Source organism: Salvelinus alpinus, chromosome 10, assembly GCF_045679555.1.
Source record: "Salvelinus alpinus chromosome 10, SLU_Salpinus.1, whole genome shotgun sequence".
NCBI lineage: Eukaryota > Metazoa > Chordata > Actinopteri > Salmoniformes > Salmonidae > Salvelinus > Salvelinus alpinus.
In genome coordinates, this window is record NC_092095.1 from 63,297,514 (window position 1) to 63,315,936 (window position 18,423).

Consider the following 18,423-nt stretch of genomic DNA (forward strand, 5'->3'; position numbering starts at 1 on the left):
AAGGAAGCCATACAGTAACCCGCCAAATTGTGCAGTCAACAAAACTCATAAATAGCATTATAAATCTTCACTTACCTTTGCTGATCTTCGTCAGAATGCACTCCCAGGACTCCCACAAGAAATGTTTGTTTTGTTCGGTAATGTCCATCATTTATGTCCAAATAGCTATTTTGATAGCGTGTTTGGTGAACAAATCCAAAGTCAGGAAGCGCGTTCACTAAAAGCAGACGAAATGTCAAAAAGTTCCGTAACAGTCAGTAGAAACATGTCAAAAGATTTATTGAATCAATATTTAGGATGTTTTTAACATAAATCTTCAATGACATTCCAACCGGGGAATTCCATTGACTTTAGATGTGCGATGGAACAGAGCTCCCTCTCATGTGAACGCGCATGGTCAGAGCATGGTCAGCTCATGGCAGACCTGACTCATTCCTGTCTCCTTCGGCCCCACTTCCCAGTAGAGGCATCAGACAAGGTTCTACAGACTGTTGACATCTAGTGGAAGCCATAGGAAGTGCAAACTGATCCATATCCCACTGTGTATTCGATAGGTGATGAGTTGAAAATCGACCAACCTCAGATTTCCCACTTCCTGTTTGGATTTCTTCTCAGGTTTTTGCCTGCCATATGAGTTCTGTTATACTCACAGACATCATTCAAACAGTTTTAAAACTTCAGAGTGTTTTCTATCCAAAACTAATAATAATATGCATATATTAGCAACTGGGACTGAGGAGCAGGCAGTTTACTCTGAGCACCTTTCATTGAAACTACTCAATACTTCCCCTGCAGCCATAAGAAGTTAAAGGGGAGGGGTCATCCTCTGGAGGGGGCGAGGTCTCATTGACAGTCGCTCACAGACAAACCAACCTGGTCCCTACAGTTGGTCGAGTGCAGGGGAGACTGACTGAGGGGATAGGGAGGGGGGCAGCAGGAGGCTGCAGTGAAGTCCACAAACACGCTTCAGATCAGAGATGGAAAAGGAGGTGGGGAGGGAGGAGATCCAGGAGCTAGATGTTTAAACAGGGTCTTGTTGCTTTCCAACAAACAAAGGAAGGGGATAAGGCTTCTTAAACGGTGTTGAGGAGGTCCTGGATGGCCTTCTGTTGAGTCTCTTTCAGCATCGCTACACACTGTGTCCACGCGAGGGCCAGTCGTATATAGCCGTAATGGAAATTTTGTTGACCTTTTCTGCTGCTTTTGAGACACGGTTCAATCCCTCCTTGGGGCACTACTTGTTGAGTAAATTAAACACTAAGCAATCATAATACAGTAACTATTGGTCACTATTATGGATTATTATTCTGATATGTATTCATTATAGAATTGTGTCAGTTATTAATGATAAACCTTTAAACTGCACTCTTCCTCCCCTCCCTCCCTATCTCTCCCCATCTCAGCTCCAGATGACAAAACCTGCACACACGTCCAGAGGGTTGCAGGTCTGCAGACTTCCTTTTGGTCATTCATTTTAATCAGAGAAATATCCAATAAACCAAACTGTTGCTTTAACTGTGAATGTACTTTATTGCACACAATCCTCAAATAAAATGGAGCATACATAAAATAAACAAGTAATTACAACTTATTTACATTGTGGATAATGTGTGTGAATGTTGTGTTTTATTTATATACTGTCAGCCAGTGGTGGAGGGCATGGCAGATCTGAAAGAGAGAGGCACAAAGTGACAGTAAGTGTACAGATCAACAATATGTCTGTGTGTACATCTGTTGGTGTGAGTGAGCATATGCAATAGAATTCTGAATTACCTGTATCCATCTGGGAATCCAGAAAACGTTTCTCCCTTCACGGCCAGTGTAGTAGGAACTGGTGCAGCCGGTAAATTAAATACCACAGCAGAGGACTGCTGTGACTGCAGCTGAACTGCTGGGGGTGGCAGATCTAAAAGAGAGAGGCACAATTTTCTTAACTGACAATAATCATACAACTAAATAGACTGAATAGGAACCTAGATTCAATCAGATCAAGCGTTAACCGGCGATAGCCGATACCCACATAGCTGATGTTTTGGCCGTTTCTGAGGTATAACTGCGTTGGATCTGTCAAATTAGTAAGCAGCAGCTCTTGATCATTGTCCCAAAACTACACCCGTCCTACTCGCGTTACAAGTTCAGAAGGAGAAAGTGTAGGTTATAGAAATAATGACGCTTAAAATCATTCAACTAAATAATGAGGATTTCTATCAGCCTAAACGAGGTGTAGATTACATATCAAATCCCAGTGTTCTAACTTGTAAACAGGGCTGCGTGAGATTTCTGTTAATGGGACTCCGTGCAGCCAATGGCAATTTCCTATTTAGGTATAATGCCAGCAGTCGCTTGTGGATTTGACAGCTCTAACACAGTTCCACCTCAGACACTGCTAAAACAACCGCTATGTGGATGTCGGCTAAAGCAGATGTGATTGAATAGAGCCCCAAGTGAGGGAGAGTGTGCATGTGTGTATACATGCATGTGATAATTACCTGTATCACCTGTCACAGCCGGTGTAGCAGGTGCAGGGGCAGACGACTGCAGCTGTGAAGACTGTGGTTGAGCTAATAGGGGTGTCAGATGTAAAAGAGGGAGGAACAATTTTCTTAAGTTAAAATAATTATACAACAAAACAGAGTGAGTGGGTATACGTGTGTTTGATAATTACCTGGACCACATTACACTGCTTCAGGTCTACAAGCCTCTGGAAGTTCCAGTGTGCCACTCCAGGCCTGGAACAGCTTGGTGGAAAGACGGTTACTTGTCACCCACCGAACAGTTTGAAAAATGAAGAATAGGCACAATATAATTTTAATGACAAAGCCTTGACTACACACCAACCTAAACAGAACAGACTATGGGAGGTGCACAGTAGTACATAGAGCCATGACTACATGGAACTCTATTCCACATCAGGTAACTGATGCAAGCAGAAAAATGTGATAAAAAAAACAGATAAAAATACATCTTATGGAACAGCGGGGACTGTGAAGAGATACATGCATGCACACGATAACATGCGCACTGTACACACACGTACACATGTATTTTGTGTTGTAAATATGTGGTAGTAGAGTAGAGGCCTGAGGGCACACTTAATGTGTTGTGAATGTATTGTAATGTTTTTAAAATTGTATAAATGCCTTAATTTTGCTGGACCCGAAGAAGAGTAGCTGCTGCCTTGGCAGCAGCTAATGGGGATCCATAATAAATACAATACAACAAATTAATTAAGTTTGTGTGTCTGACAACCCAGGCAGCAGACTTCATTGTGTGTGTGTACACTTTTTCCTGGTCTTAATGTTTTTGTTACTGTATTGCATTTGTGTGTGTTTATTTATGTATATTTGAGTAGGTATACTGTAACAGTCTTCTACAACTGGCTACAGTGTAACACTTTAAATGCAAAAGGCATAAACCTACTAATGGGATATTCATAGTAGTGTTTTGTGTTGAGCACATCAGTGTGTTGTTGGTTGGTAGACATCTCTATTCATATGACACATATGTGTGTCATTTTGATGCAACAAAACATTTTGAATGAAGTGTTTGCTTTAGCTAGAGATTTGGAGTTTTGCAATTTGTGTTTGTGGTTTTGCGTTTAGAGTTTTGGGGAAATGGCCCAAACAATCAGCAAACGTATTCTGCCCTGGAATTGCGTTCCCATGCAAAACTAGACAGATAGATAACTAAGTCCTCAATAAAACTCCCAAGGCTCGACTTTAATTGAATGAATATATTGAAAAGGTTTATGTTGTGAAAATGCTAAATACAGAAAAGAATATACTTTATTATTCAATTCCCATCGACATACTGTAGCTGTACATTATACATTTCAAGTTGAAGTTGCATAAATACGAAGCACGTGCCAAGGTCCCATGTATCTGGCATTATACCAAACCAGAGCCAATTACCATATGAGCAGCAACTAGCCAACTCCTTTCATTACACTAATAATGTGCAAACACCTCTGTACAATAACAAAGCACAGTACACTAGAAACAGTAACAAAACTACAGTATTGTACGTTTTACAATTCGCTTACATGACGCTTGAGCAAACTAATTCAGCTGACGGCATACATGAAAGGCAAGGCAATTTGTGTGAGTAAATGCAACCAACTAACATTAAGTAAGCAATTCTATCAATTACAAGATTATCATCACTAGCTTTTGCTGCTTCTCTGGGTGCAGAACGACTACTCTACTTCCTGTTGCTGTAGTCTTTAAGTACCAGAAAGCTCCACTTGGGGGCAAAAAACACCATGGAAGACAATGAAAAGCCATTTTAACCACCGTAATAAAATAATATGTTACCGTCTAAATGAATGGCAGCACAAAACGTGTATAAACAATTGTGGAAAACATTTTTTTTTAAACTCCAGTCCATGGGCTGACTTGGCTTTGCTAAATGACTGTATGACTTGGCCATGCTCAATGACTGTATATATGGCTTTGCTCAATATATCACGACTCAGGATATGACCCAGATGCAGACACATGAGGCGGATAGTTCGGTTCTCAGAATATTTAATATAACAAAGGGGCAGGTCGAGGGCAGGCATAGGTTCGTAGTCAAAGGCAGAGCCAAAAAGGGACACAACGGCAGGCAGGCAGGTCTTAACCAGGAAGACTTGAAAACTGGAGAAAATGGGAAACATGCTGGTAAGACCTGACAAAACAAGATGAACTGGCAACAGACAAACAGAAAACACAGGAATAAATACACAAGGTACAATGGGGGAAATAGGAGATACCTGGTGGAGGGTGGAGACAAGGACAAGGCAGGTGAAACAGATCAGGGTGTGACACAATGACTATCTATGACTAAGCTTTGCTCAACGACTACCTACCAAATGTTCCACTGTGCCCATTACAATGGAGAAAAACATATATCTCTTATTGAAGATGCCCAATCTTCAGAGATAACAATATAACGTGAAGTCAAAGATACTGGTTTCCATATGTGGCAATGCTTTTCCCTAAATGCTTATGACAAATCCATCTCCAGAATAGCCTAATATTTCGAAAACGGTGTAGTAAAAAACCCCAGCAACAATAGATAACATTAGCTAGCTAAGGACAGGTGTGGACAGGTGTCTTTTATACAGGTAACGAGTTCAAACAGGTGCAGTTAATACAGGTAATGAGTGGAGAACTAACAGGTCTGTGAGAGACGGAATTCTTACTGGTTGGTAGGTGATCAAATACTTATGTCATGCAATAAAATGCAAATTAATTATTTAAAAATCATACAATGTGATTTTCTGGATTTTTGTTTTAGATTCCGTCTCTCACAGTTGAAGTGTACCTATGATAAAAATTACAGACCTCTACATGCTTTGTAAGTAGGAAAACCTGCAACATCGACAGTGTATCAAATACTTGTTCTCCCCACTGTATATATAATGTAGCAACTACAGATTGCCCCTTTAAGTTCAGTCTTGAAATCATTGGCCACTCTAACAATGGATCATATCACTTTATTAATGCCACTTTAATAATGATGTTTACATATCTTGCATTACTCATCTCACATGTACAGTATATACTGTATTTTATACCATCTATTGCATCTTGCCTATGCAGGTCGGTCACTGCTCATCCATTTATTTATATGTACATATTCTATCACATTGCCATCCGTTTTGTTACTAAAGCCCCATATACTACCCACCACTGCGACCTGTACACTCTCGTTGGCTGGCCCTCACTTTATATTTGTTGCCAAACCCACTGGCTCCAGGTCATCTATAAGTCTTTGCTAGGTAAAACCCTGCCTTATCTCAGCACACTGGTCACCATAGCAACACCCACCCGTTGCACACGCTTCAGCAGGTATATTTCACTGGTCATCCCCAAGACCAACACTTACTTTGGCCGCCTTTCCTTCCAGTTCTCTGCTGCCAATGACTGGAACGAATTGCAAAAAACTCTGAAGCTGAAGTCTTATATCTCCCTCTCTAACTTTAAGCATCAGCTTTCAGAGCAGCTCACCAATCAATGTACCTGTACATGGCCAATCTGTAAATAGCACACCCAACTACCTCACCCCCATATTATTACTTACCCTCTTGCTCTTTTGCACCCCAGTATCTCTACTTGCACATCATCATCTGCACATCCATCACTCCAGTGTTAATGCTAAATTGCAATTATTTCGCCTCTATGGCCTATTTATTGCCTACCTCCCTACTCTTCTACATTTGCACACACTGTACATAGATTTTTCTATTCTGTTAAAAAAAAAAAAAAAAAAAATTTAAGGGGTGGATCAGCTTAATATTGCGGAAAGATAATGTTGCTTCCAATGTAATTGTCTGCATCATTTCCAATCCCCCATATTTTTGGGGTAAATATATATATCCATACACGCATGCATACATATACACATATATACAAACACATACCTATATAGACATACATACTTTTAAAGATAATATACCTTTATTATTATTCCCCGCAAACCCTACCACCGATCCCCCAATTGGAGTAAACTAATAAACACTTCTGCTTTTCCCTTCAATTTATACATCTTATACACATTTTACAGACAGTCTACTTTACAATAGTTCTCTCTTGTTTGTTCTTAGTCCTTCCTCTTTCTGATGTCCATCCAGTTTGATTTCTATTTGTAACTACGCCATTTCACAAAAGTTCCGAACCTATATACATTTTACAGATCCCGTATGTTTTACATTGTTTATCTTGTTATTAGTCCCACCCTTCAGCTCCATTCAACCCCTCCCATCTATCTCTCAACATCATCCATTTCGGATTTCTATTTGCCATATATTTTTCAACTGTGCTGTGATGCTTCACAAAAGAATTGAACCTTCCTATTCTCATAGCCTCTACAGATTAAAAATAAAAAAAATTGCTAAAATAATTATGTTATTGATTGATTGATTGACTATGGCTTTTCAAATCCCCCAGTATTGCTATCTGTAGCGTTAGTTCTAGGCAAATGTTGCAATTCTTCAGCCATTCCTGGACCTGTGACCAAAAACGAGCTACATATGGACAATACCAAAATAAATGATCTAATGACTCTGCCTCCTCACAGCAGAATCTGCAGAGCTGGGAAGATTGTATCCCCCATATATATAACATTCTATTAGTTGCAAGAATTTTGTATAGTAATTTAAATTGAAAAATTCGAAGTTTTGAATCCGGCGTTGTTTTGCGTATCAATTCATAAACCATGTGCCATGGAATGGGTACATCGAAAATCTCTTCCCAACTATTTTGAAATTTATATGGCACAGCTGTCAGTTTTTTGGTCCTTAAATTAAATTGGTATATGTTTTTATTTATCACACTTTTCTTTAACCATTTATGTTCTTTAATACAGGGCCGACATACAAGTTCCTTACTTTTTACCCCTTCTACTTGCCTCCTCCATTTTTGTGGTAATGCTGCAATTAGTTGGTTGTAATTTTTCGGTAGAGCAGACATTTCCATATGTCTGTGTTAGCTGCATGTGTGACATAACTCCACCAGTCCTATTTATGATATCATTCACTAAAATTATACCTTTTTAAATAATTTCATCGATAAATACAGTTTTTTTTTAATCAATTAGTATATTTGAATTTATCCACAATATTTGTTGTACTATTTGTTCCGTCCGTTCAGGTGGATTAAACTGAAATTGCAACCAAATTTCTAAGGCTTGTTTAAAAAATAAAGATATTTTGGAGATTATTTCCTTTTCAAACAACCGAAAGTGAGCAGGTGTAATCTGAATAAAGGGGAAAAGTCCCTTCCTGAATATAGGATGAGACATTCGTACCAATTGACTAGAGAACCAGTTTTGATTTAATTATAACTTTTGTATGACTGATGCCTTTAGTGAGAGGTCTAATGCTTTAATATTTAATCATTTCTGCCCACCGAATTCATATTCGTTATATAAATAGGCCCTTTTAATTTTATCTGGCTTGCCGTTCCAAATAAAATTGAATATTTTTTTTCATATAATTTAAAAAGTTTAAATAATTGTAAAAAATGTTCCGCATTGCGTCCAACAACAACATTGACGAATACGCTGATTCGGTGAGCGAGTTCATTAGAAAGTGCATCGGTGACGTAATACCCATAGTAACGATTAAAACATTCCCAAACCAGAAACTGTGGATTGATGGCAGCATTCGCGTGAAACTGAAAGCGCGAACCACTGCTTTTAACCAGGGCAAGGCGACCGGAAACATGACCGAATACAAACATTGTAGCTATTCCCTCCGCAAGGCAATCAAACAAGCTAAGTGCCAGTGTAGAGACAAAGTAGAGTGGCAATTCAACAGCTCAGACACAAGAGGTATGTGGCAGGGTCTACAGTCAATCACGGATTACAAAAAGAAAACCAGTCCCGTCGCGGACCAGGATGTCTTGCTCCCAGACAGACTAAATAACTTTTTTGCTCGCTTTGAGGACAATACAGTGCCACTGACAAGGCCCGCTACCAAAAGCTGCGGGCTCTCCTTTACTGCAGCCAAGGTGAGTAAAACATTTAAACGTGTTAACCCTCGCAAGGCTGCAGGCCCAGACGGCATTCCCAGCCGCGTCCTCAGAGCATGCGCAGACCAGCTGGCTGGTGTGTTTACGGGCATATTCAATCAATCATTATCCCAGTCTGCTGTTCCCACATGTTCCCAAGAAAGCTAAGGTAACTGAGCTAAACGACTACCGCCCCGTAGCACTCACTTCCGTCATCATGAAGTGCTTTGAGAGACTAGTCAAGGACCATATCACCTCCACCCTACCTGACACCCTGGACCCACTCCAATTGGCTTACCGACCCAATAGGTCCACAGACGACGCAATCGCAACCACACTGCCCTAACCCATCTGGACAAGAGGAATACCTATGTGAGAATGCTGTTCATCGACTACAGCTCAGCATTTAACACCATAGTACCCTCCAAACTCGTCATCAAGCTCGAGACCCTGGGTCTCGACCCCGCCCTGTCCAACTGGGTACTGGACTTCCTGACGGGTCGCCCCCAGGTGGTGAGGGTAGGTAAAAACATCTCCACCCCGCTGATCCTCAACACTGGGGCCCCACAAGGGTGCGTTCTGAGCCCTCTCCTGTACTCCCTGTTCACCGACGACTGCGTGGCCATGCACGCCTCCAACTCAATCATCAAGTTTGCGGACGACACTACAGTGGTAGGCTTGATTACCAACAACGACGAGGCGGCCTACAGGGAGGAGGTGAGGGCCCTCGGAGTGTGGTGTCAGGAAAATAACCTCACACTCAACGTCAACAAAACAAAGGAGATGATTGTGGACTTCAGGAAACAGCTGAGGGAGCACCCCCCTATCCACATCGACGGGACAGTAGTGTAGAGGGTAGTAAGTTTTAAGTTCCTCGGCGTACACATCACAGACAAACTGAATTGGTCCACCCACACAGACAGCGTTGTGAAGAAGGCGCAGCAGCGCCTCTTCAACCTCAGGAGGCTGAAGAAATTCGGCTTGTCAGCAAAAGCACTCACAAACTTCTACAGATACACAATCGAGAGCATCCTGTCGGGCTGTATCACCGCCTGGTACGGCAACTGCTCCGCCCACAACCGTAAGGCTCTCCAGAGGGTAGTGAGGTCTGCACAACGCATCACCGGGGGCAAACTACCTGCCCTCCAGGACACCTACACCACCCGATGTCACAGGAAGGCCATAAAGATCATCAAGGACAACCACCCGAGCCACTGCCTGTTCACCCCGCTATCATCCAGAGGGCGAGGTCAGTACAGGTGCATCAAAGCAGGGACCGAGAGACAGAAAAACAGCTTCTATCTCAAGGCCATCAGACTGTTAAACAGCCACCACTAACATTTAGTGGCTGCTGCCAACATACTGACTCAACTCCAGCCACTTTAATAATAGGAATTGATGGAAATGTATGTAAAAATGTATCACTAGCCATTTTAAACAATGCCACTTAATATAATGTTTACATACCCTACATTACTCATCTCATATGTATATGTATATACTGTACTCTATATCATCTACTGCATCTTGCCATCTTTATGTAATACATGTATCACTAGCCAATTTAAACTATGCCACTTTATGTTTATATACCCTACATTACTCATCTCATATGTATATACTGTACTCTATACCATCTACTGCATATTGCCTATACCGTTCTGTACCATCACTCATTCATATATCTTTATGCACATATTCTTTATCCCTTTACACTTGTGTGTGTAAGGTAGTAGTTGTGGAATTGTTAGGTTAGATTACTCGTTGGTTATTACTGCATTGTCGGAACTAGAAGCACAAGCATTTCGCTACACTCGCATTAACATCTGCTAACCATGTGTATGTGACAAATAAAATTTGATATGTGCATTTTTTTGTGATCCAATACGTACTATTGTACATTTATCATAATTTGGTTTTAATCCAGAGAGGATAGCAAAAGTATCCAGATCCTCTAAGAGGCCGTGGAGAGACTCTAATTGTGGTTTTAAAAGAAAACATGAATCATCAGCATACAATGACACCTTAGTTTTTAAGCCACGGATTTCTAATCCCTTAATATTATTGTTTGATCTAATCTTAGCAGCTAACATTTCGATGTCAATAATAAATAGATATGCCGATAGTGGACAACCGTGTTTTACTCCTCTAGATAGTTTAAAACTTTCTGAGATGTAGCCATTATTTACTATTTTACACCTAGGGTTACTATACATAACCTTAACCCATTTTTATAAGCGATTCCCCAAAATTGAAATGTTCTAGGCATTTATATATAAATTCCAGTCGTACTTTATCAAAAGCCTTTTCAAAATCAGCTATGAAAACCAGGCCTGGTGTCCCGATATTTCATAGTGTTCTATTGTTTCCAGTACTTGTTTTATATTATCTCCAATGTATCATCCATGTAAAAAACCTGTCTGATTAGGATGAATAATATCTGACAATACTTTTTTAATTCTATGTGCCAAGCACTTTGCTAGGATTTTTGCATCACAACACTGAAGTGTAAGAGGTCTTTATATATACCACTTGGGTCCTGTTTCACTAATAATGATATCAGACCTTCTTGTTGCGTGTCTGATAATCTACCATTTATATAGGAGTGGTTAAAACAAGCTAATAATGGTCCTTTGAGTATATCAAAAAAAGTTTTGTATACTTCCACTGGTATGCCATCCAGCCCTGGAGTTCCCATCCTTAAAGGCCCCAATTGCATCAAGCAGTTCCTCCTCTGTAATTTGGCCTTCACATGAGTCTTTCCGTACAGATGTTAATTTTACATTATTATTAGGGAAAAAATCCATACAATTAGTTTCAGTTAGTGGAGATGGAGGAGCCTGAAATGAAAACATATTCTTAAAGTACTTTACTTCCTCTTTCAAAATATAATTTGGTGAATCATGCGTGACTCCATCATTTGTAACAAGTTAATACATTTTTTTGGTAGCATTTCTATATTGAAGATTGAAAAAGAATTTGGTGCATTTTTTCCCATATTCCATCCAGTTCGCTTTATTTTTATAATATATTACACTGGATCTTTCTTGAATAAGTTCCTCCATTTCTTTTTGTTTTTCCTCTAACTTATTCTGTGCCTCTATAGTACCGTTTTTATTGCTATCTAACTGTACTGTTAGTCCTTCAATTTCCTTTGTTAATATGGACTCTTTTGATCTAAATTGCTTTTGTTTTATAGATGAGTACTGAATTGCATTGCCTCTAAAGGCACATTTAAAAGTGTCCCATACAATAAGGGGATCTGCTGTACCTATGTTATGTCTGAAAAAGTCAGTATTGTGTTATTGACTGTACGTTTGTTTATGTGTAACTCTGTGTTTGATTTTGTCGCACTGCTTTGCTTTATCTTGGCCAGGTCGCAGTTGTAAATGAGAACTTGTTCTCAACTGGCCTACCTGGTTAAATAAAGGTGAAAATTTAAAAACAAAAATAATAATAAAAATTCCATCCCTTTACTTAGATTTGTGTGTATTTGGTAGTTGTTGTGGAATTGTTAAATTACTTGTTAGATATTGCTTTCAGAACTATAAACACAAGCACGTCGCTAAACTCGCAATAACATCTGCTAACCATGTGTATGTGATCAATAACATTTGATTTGATTTGATTTAAGTCTATCAAAAGTGTGCGAGTTTGAGTATGTGTCCATTAGGCCTATGGATGAAAAAAATAAAAAAATAGCGGCATGAATTATATTGAGCAATAAAAGCCTCACTTTTATTCCATAGGCTGGGATCCGCGCCATGCAGCTGTTGCAAGAGTGCGTTTTTCACTGGATGTCCACTGGTTTCAAAAACAATGATTGATAAGCAGCTTAAAGTTCTTGAATTGAACCATTATTGGGTTCAAATACACATTTAGATTTGTGAACAGAAAGAGGAAGGTCAAAAAGGTAATTGAAAAAAAGTATAAATGTTTTTGTTAATTGGCACAATGGATATTTGGTTCATAGTTCAGTCAGCTATAAGAGTATTGTCGGTTTAACCATTTACTTTATAGTGCACCCCTTAATCAAAATATGAAAATGACCTCTGTGTTCCAACATGGATCTATAGAAAGCTAATGAAGAGACAAAGGGGTTTATGAGTCTAGATATATACACTGCTCAAAAAAATAAAGGGAACACTAAAATAACACATCCTAGATCTGAATGAATGAAATATTCTTATTAAATACTTTTTCTTTACATAGTTGAATGTGCTGACAACAAAATCACACAGAAATTATCATTGGAAATTCATCAACCCATGGAGGTCTGGATTTGGAGTCACACTCAAAATTAAAGTGGAAAACCACACTACAGGCTGATCCAACTTTGATGTAATGTCCTTAAAACAAGTCAAAATGAGGTTCAGTAGTGTGTGTGGCCTCCACGTACCTGTATGACCTCCCTACAACGCCTGGGCATGCTCCTGATGAGGTGGCGGATGGTCTCCTGAGGCATCTCCTCCCAGACCTGGACTAAAGCATCCGGCAACTCCTGGACAGTCTGTGGTGCAACGTGGCGTTGGTGGATGGAGCGAGACATGATGTCCCAGATGTGCTCAATTGGATTCAGGTCTTGGGAACGGGCGGGCCAGTCCATAGCATCAATGCCTTCCTCTTGAAGGAACTGCTGACACACTCCAGCCACATGAGGTCTAGCATTGTCTTGCATTAGGAGGAACCCAGGGCTAACCGCACCATCATATGGTCTCACAAGGGGTCTGAGGATCTCATCTCGGTACCTAATGGCAGTCAGGCTACCTCTGGCGAGCACATGGAGGGCTGTGCAGCCCCCCAAAGAAATGCCACCCCACACCATGACTGACCCACCACCAAACCGGTCATGCTGGAGGATGTTGCAGGCAGCAGAACGTTCTCCACGGCGTCTCCAGACTCTGTCACGTCTGTCACATGTGCTCAGTGTGAACCTGCTTTCATCTGTGAAGAGCACAGGGCGCCAGTGGCGAATTTGCCAATCTTGGTGTTCTCTGGCAAATGCCAAACGTCCTGCACGGTGATGGGCTGTAAGCACAACCCCCACCTGTGGACGTCGGGCACTCATACCACCCTCATGGAGTCTGTTTCTGACCGTTTGAGCAGACACATGCACATTTGTGGCCTGCTGGAGGTCATTTTGCAGGGCTCTGGCAGTGCTCCTCCTGCTCAAAGGCAGAGGTAGCAGTCCTGCTGCTGGGTTGTTGCCCTCCTACGGCCTCCTCCACGTCTCCTGATGTACTGGCCTGTCTCCTGGTAGCGCCTCCATGCTCTGGACACTACGCTGACAGACACAGCAAACCTTCTTGCCACAGCTCGCATTGATGTGCCATCCTGAATGAGCTGCACTACCTGAGCCACTTGTGTGGGTTGTAGACTCCGTCTCATGCTACCACTAGAGTGAAAGCACCGCCAGCATTCAAAAGTGACCAAAACATCAACCAGGAAGCATAGGAACTGAAAAGTGGTCTGTGGTCACCACCTGCAGAACCACTCCTTTATTGGGGGTGTCTTGCTAATTGCCTATAATTTCCACCTGTTGTCTATTCCATTTGCACAACAGCATGTGAAATTTATTGTCAATCAGTGTTGCTTCCTAAGTGGACAGTTTGATTTCACAGAAGTGTGATTGACTTGGAGTTACATTGTGTTCCCTTTATTTTTTTGAGCAGTGTACATTCAGGATAGGGAAACATGTACAACAACCAGTGTTCAATCCAAAGATTAAGGCAGAGACTATTTAATGACATAATAGAAACATATTTAGTCAAGCAGCTGCAGGGGAGATCTATCTCTGATTTCACAGGGAAGAACTCAAAGAATAAATGGTTAGATGTTTCTTATATAGTGGGAGGTGATCATACAATCATATTGTTTACACAACAGTTCTTTATACAAGCAACAGTTCTGGAACACAATGGCCTTGTGTTAGGGTGCAGACATACCAGGAGTCTACTGTATGAAAGGCATAACATCACAGTCCAACACAGAACATATCCCTTGAGAAGTTACAACAGCTCACCCCAAATTGTGCCACAACACCATTACAACACAGCTCAGAATCACAGCTAGAACGGCAAGATGTCTGGTCTGTTTGAAGAGAAAAAGAAGAAAGATTATACAGTACATCAAATACAGAGAGATGCTGTACTCAAAATTATGACTCATTGATACAAAAACACCAATCACAATCTGTGTGACAGCTATAGAGTTCAGTAACAAAGTGACTCTGCTCAGGGATTCTGATTCATTCTTCAGCTCCAATCTATAGAAACCCTCATTACAAATACTAATATTTGACTCATACTACAACCATTGATTTTCTCTTACACTATCAGACCCTGTGTAATAAAATACTTTGGTTAACTATATGGTTTAGCATTTTGTGCTATTTAAAGTTATTGATTGACAGTTATTGAACATGGTTGTAACCACACAGCAGAGGCTGTTGCAGGGAGAATGGGGAGAGTGGTCCTCCCTGAACCTTGAATTAGGGTTAGCTACCTTTGGCTGTATGTTCAGCTTCCTCAGAATCACGCTGACTGCTGCATCATTGTGAGGACAGTCCAGTAGTCCTCCCTGGCTCTCATGGAACAGACAGTCCACTGTGAGTATTACATCACTTCTGGTCACTAGTCTGCTGCTGTCAGGTACAGTGTAGTCTGGGTTGAAGGTGTGATGCAGTACTACCAGAATGACATTTTTTCCAGCTGTCAAGAAGGTGAGGGAATATGTCAAAATAAACCAATAAGCCTCTCAAATAAACAATTTAGTCATGTAATTTATGCTGTTGGTACATTTTGAGTAAATCTGGTGTGGAAAGAGAATATCTGGTAGAGAAGGAAATAACATTGCTTGGGAAGTCATATTTGGGATGAGTTACTGTACTTGGAATCTGTTGCAGTGCTGCTTCAATATCAGTCCCGGCGCGGGAGACGATGGGACAGAAAGCCATGATGACATCACTCTCCACCAGCAACTCGACTTCCGTAAAACATCTTGTGGTGTTGTTGACTTGTCTCATAAACTGAATATGAGAATCCAAAGTATTGCCAGTCGCAACTGTGTAGTACTTCATATTGTGTGCCACTGATTTTAAACAGACATGAAAGACGAAGGTCAAAATAATCATTGACTAAAGTATAAATTATTTTATTAATTGGCACAATGGATATTTGCTTCATAGTTCAGCCAGCATTTATAGTGCACCTCTTAATCAAAATGTGAAATGTGTTTTAAATGACCTCTGTGTTCCAACATGGATGTATAGAAAGTGAATGAACAGACAAAGGGGCTTATTAGTGTAGATAGATACATTTAGGATAGGAAAACTACAACCAGGGTACAAACCATGAAGATAAACTATCTTTCTCTACCGTGCAAACTGTGTACAGCAGCGTGAGGCAATTTCACATTCTAAACATGTACTTTTTTGCTCTAATCTTTCACAATATCCAGCTCTAGAGTACTTTACCACCTCAGTCCTTCCACTGAACAACATGATTTCTTGGAATTAGAAAGTGAAAGTAATGTGTTATTGTAAATGTACTTACTGCCTCTGTTCTATTCTACATTCATAGAATTACTAATCTAAAAAAACATTCCATTAAATTCTGCACTACCAGTTTCCACTTAACCATCTGCACTGTTTTATTTCTGTTGTAAACATAGAATATTAAATGATCACAAAACCTTTCATGACACCCACCCAACTGTAAATTATAGTTATGGTATTCATATTGAACATGAATTGTCAATGAAAGGAAATGAGGAAAATAGATTTAACCTGCAGCTGTGGGATTATTTTCTGTTGTGGTTTGAAGTCATCTGTCCCAATCGCTAAACTAAGAGAAAGTGAAACTAAACCCCATGCGATAAATAAGGGGTTTCCACTAGTTATCACAGCCACAAAGTCAAAATTGGCTATATCGTAAAAATTATTGAAAAATAAAATGTGCCTTTTGGTCTTAATTTAAGCTTTGACATAAGATTAGGGTAAATATATTTAAAACCACAATTTAAAAAGATAAATTGTAGAAATAGGCGGGGCTGATGACTTTATGTTTGTGGTATCTAGTGACGACCGATAAGGGGGGAGGCTATTTTATTAGAAAGTCACTATAGTTCAAACAACAAAGCAGAAACTCGACATATATTTGGTAAACAGCTGAGGGATGGGGCTGGAGAAAGGTGACCGCTATGAAGGCATGGCACCGACCGACCATCCATCGATGACACCAACATGATAGTTTTAGCCATGTTTTGAGGCTATAGTATACAGTGTTAGTTCACAATTACACATTTAAAAGCAATGGAGTAAAACAAGCTTATATTTGGGGTTCTGATGGGGTACGGCAGTTGAACTAAACTCATAGTGCAATAAGTTAGTCTTTTGAATTATATATACAGCCATTATTAAGTTCAGAAATGAGCGTACCAATTACAGATTGCCCATTTAGTATAAGGTAAAGTACATAATAGTAGTTCGAACAAACAAGATTTAAATTTGTTTGGTTGCCTCAATTGCTTAAAAATCTGTCCTCTAGTCCCCTTCACTGGAAAAGGAAAAGCCTTGACAGGTGAAAACAATGTGGTGGAAGCTCATTTTTACTCCATTGTCTTACGTCAGATAGCACAACGTCTGTCTGCACTACTGGCTCTCATGGTTGAGTGTATTTAAGCTGAAATGGTTTAGGTTTAATGGTCCTGGAAACCTAGCAACCATAGTTCTATTTTGTTCTATGCAACTTCCCTTATTCACTAAATATATTGAACAAAATATAAATGTAACACGTAGTGTTGGTCTCATGAAATAAAAGTTAGTAGAAATGTTCCATACTCACAAAAAGCTCTGATTTCGTGCACACATTTGTTGATATCCCTGTCATTGGGGATTTATCTTTCACCAAGCTAATCCATCCACCTGACATTTGTGCCATACCAAGAAGCTGACTAAACAGCATGATCATTACACAGATGCACCTTGTGCTGGGGACAATAGCAAGGCCATTCATTCATTCTTAATTCATAAATGTGCAGTTTTGTCAGACAATGCTAGAGCGTTCAATTGGCATTCCAACTGTAGGAATATCCACCAGAGCATTGCCAAATAATTGAATGCTAATTTCTCTACCATAAGCCACCTCCAACGCCGCAGAAGTGTAACCACGCCAGGCCAAGACTTCCATTACCGGCTTCTTCACCTGCAGATCGTCTGAGACCAGCCACCCGATGAAACTGCGGGTTTGCACAACTGAAGAATCTCTCCACAATACGTATCTGCATGCTCGTCGTCCTCATAGGGGTCTTGACCTGACTGCAGTTCAGCGTCGTAACCGACTTCAGTGTGCAAATGTTCATCTTTGATGGCCACTCTGTTCAGTGTGAAGAGTGCCCCATGGTGGCTTTGGGGTTATGGTATGGGCAGGCATAAGCTACAGACAAACTCAAATGCATTTTATCAATGGTAATTTGAAAGCAAAAATATACCGTGATGAGGTCCATTGCCATCACCTGTTTCAGCATGATATCACACTGCCCCATGTCACAAGGATCTGGAAGCTATTCCTGGAAGCTGAGAATGTCAGTTCTTCCATGGCCTGGATACTCAGACATGTCACCCATTCAACGGGTTTCAGATGTGTACGACAGCGTGTTCCAGTTCGCACCAATAGCCAGAAACACACAGCCATTGAAGTGGGACAACATTCTACAACCAACTCTTATGCGAACGAGCGGTGTCGTGCTGCATGAGACAAATAGTGGTCACACCAGATACTGACATTCTGATCCACGCCCCTAACTTTAATTTATTTTGGAGGTATCTGACTAGACACATATCCGTATTCCAGCCATGTGAAATCCAGATTAGAGCCCAATTTATTTCAATTGACTGTTTACCTTATAGGAACTGTAACTCTGTAAAATA

General features: G+C 40.4%; 1 protein-coding gene and 1 long non-coding RNA gene across 12 annotated transcripts in view; both read right to left on the reverse strand.

Moving 5' to 3' along the window:
• The window catches only part of LOC139532565 (uncharacterized), a 76,913-nt gene extending 60,637 nt beyond the window's left edge, over nucleotides 1–16,276 (reverse strand). For 5 of the 11 annotated variants that reach the window (XM_071330350.1, XM_071330346.1, XM_071330351.1 and 2 more), the window contains exons 1-5: nucleotides 15,705–16,275; nucleotides 15,384–15,584; nucleotides 15,000–15,205; nucleotides 14,518–14,585; nucleotides 12,546–12,565 (exon numbers count right to left, since the gene is read on the reverse strand). In XM_071330350.1, coding sequence (XP_071186451.1) covers nucleotides 12,546–12,565; nucleotides 14,518–14,585; nucleotides 15,000–15,205; nucleotides 15,384–15,573 — 484 coding nt within the window. In that variant the 5' untranslated portion in view covers nucleotides 15,574–15,584; nucleotides 15,705–16,275. Of the gene's footprint in view, nucleotides 1–12,545; nucleotides 12,566–14,517; nucleotides 14,586–14,999; nucleotides 15,206–15,383; nucleotides 15,585–15,704 lie in introns of all 11 variants that reach the window. The other 6 variants (XM_071330344.1, XM_071330343.1, XR_011666615.1 and 3 more) reach the window with 5 other exon arrangements.
• On the reverse strand, nucleotides 1,511–9,177 carry LOC139532571 (uncharacterized). The gene is made up of 4 exons (XR_011666616.1): nucleotides 2,666–9,177; nucleotides 2,490–2,561; nucleotides 1,774–1,906; nucleotides 1,511–1,668 (listed from the first exon to the last, which is right to left on the reverse strand). It is a non-coding gene; the product is annotated as an uncharacterized lncRNA (long non-coding RNA).
• Nucleotides 16,277–18,423: the final 2,147 nt, after the last annotated feature.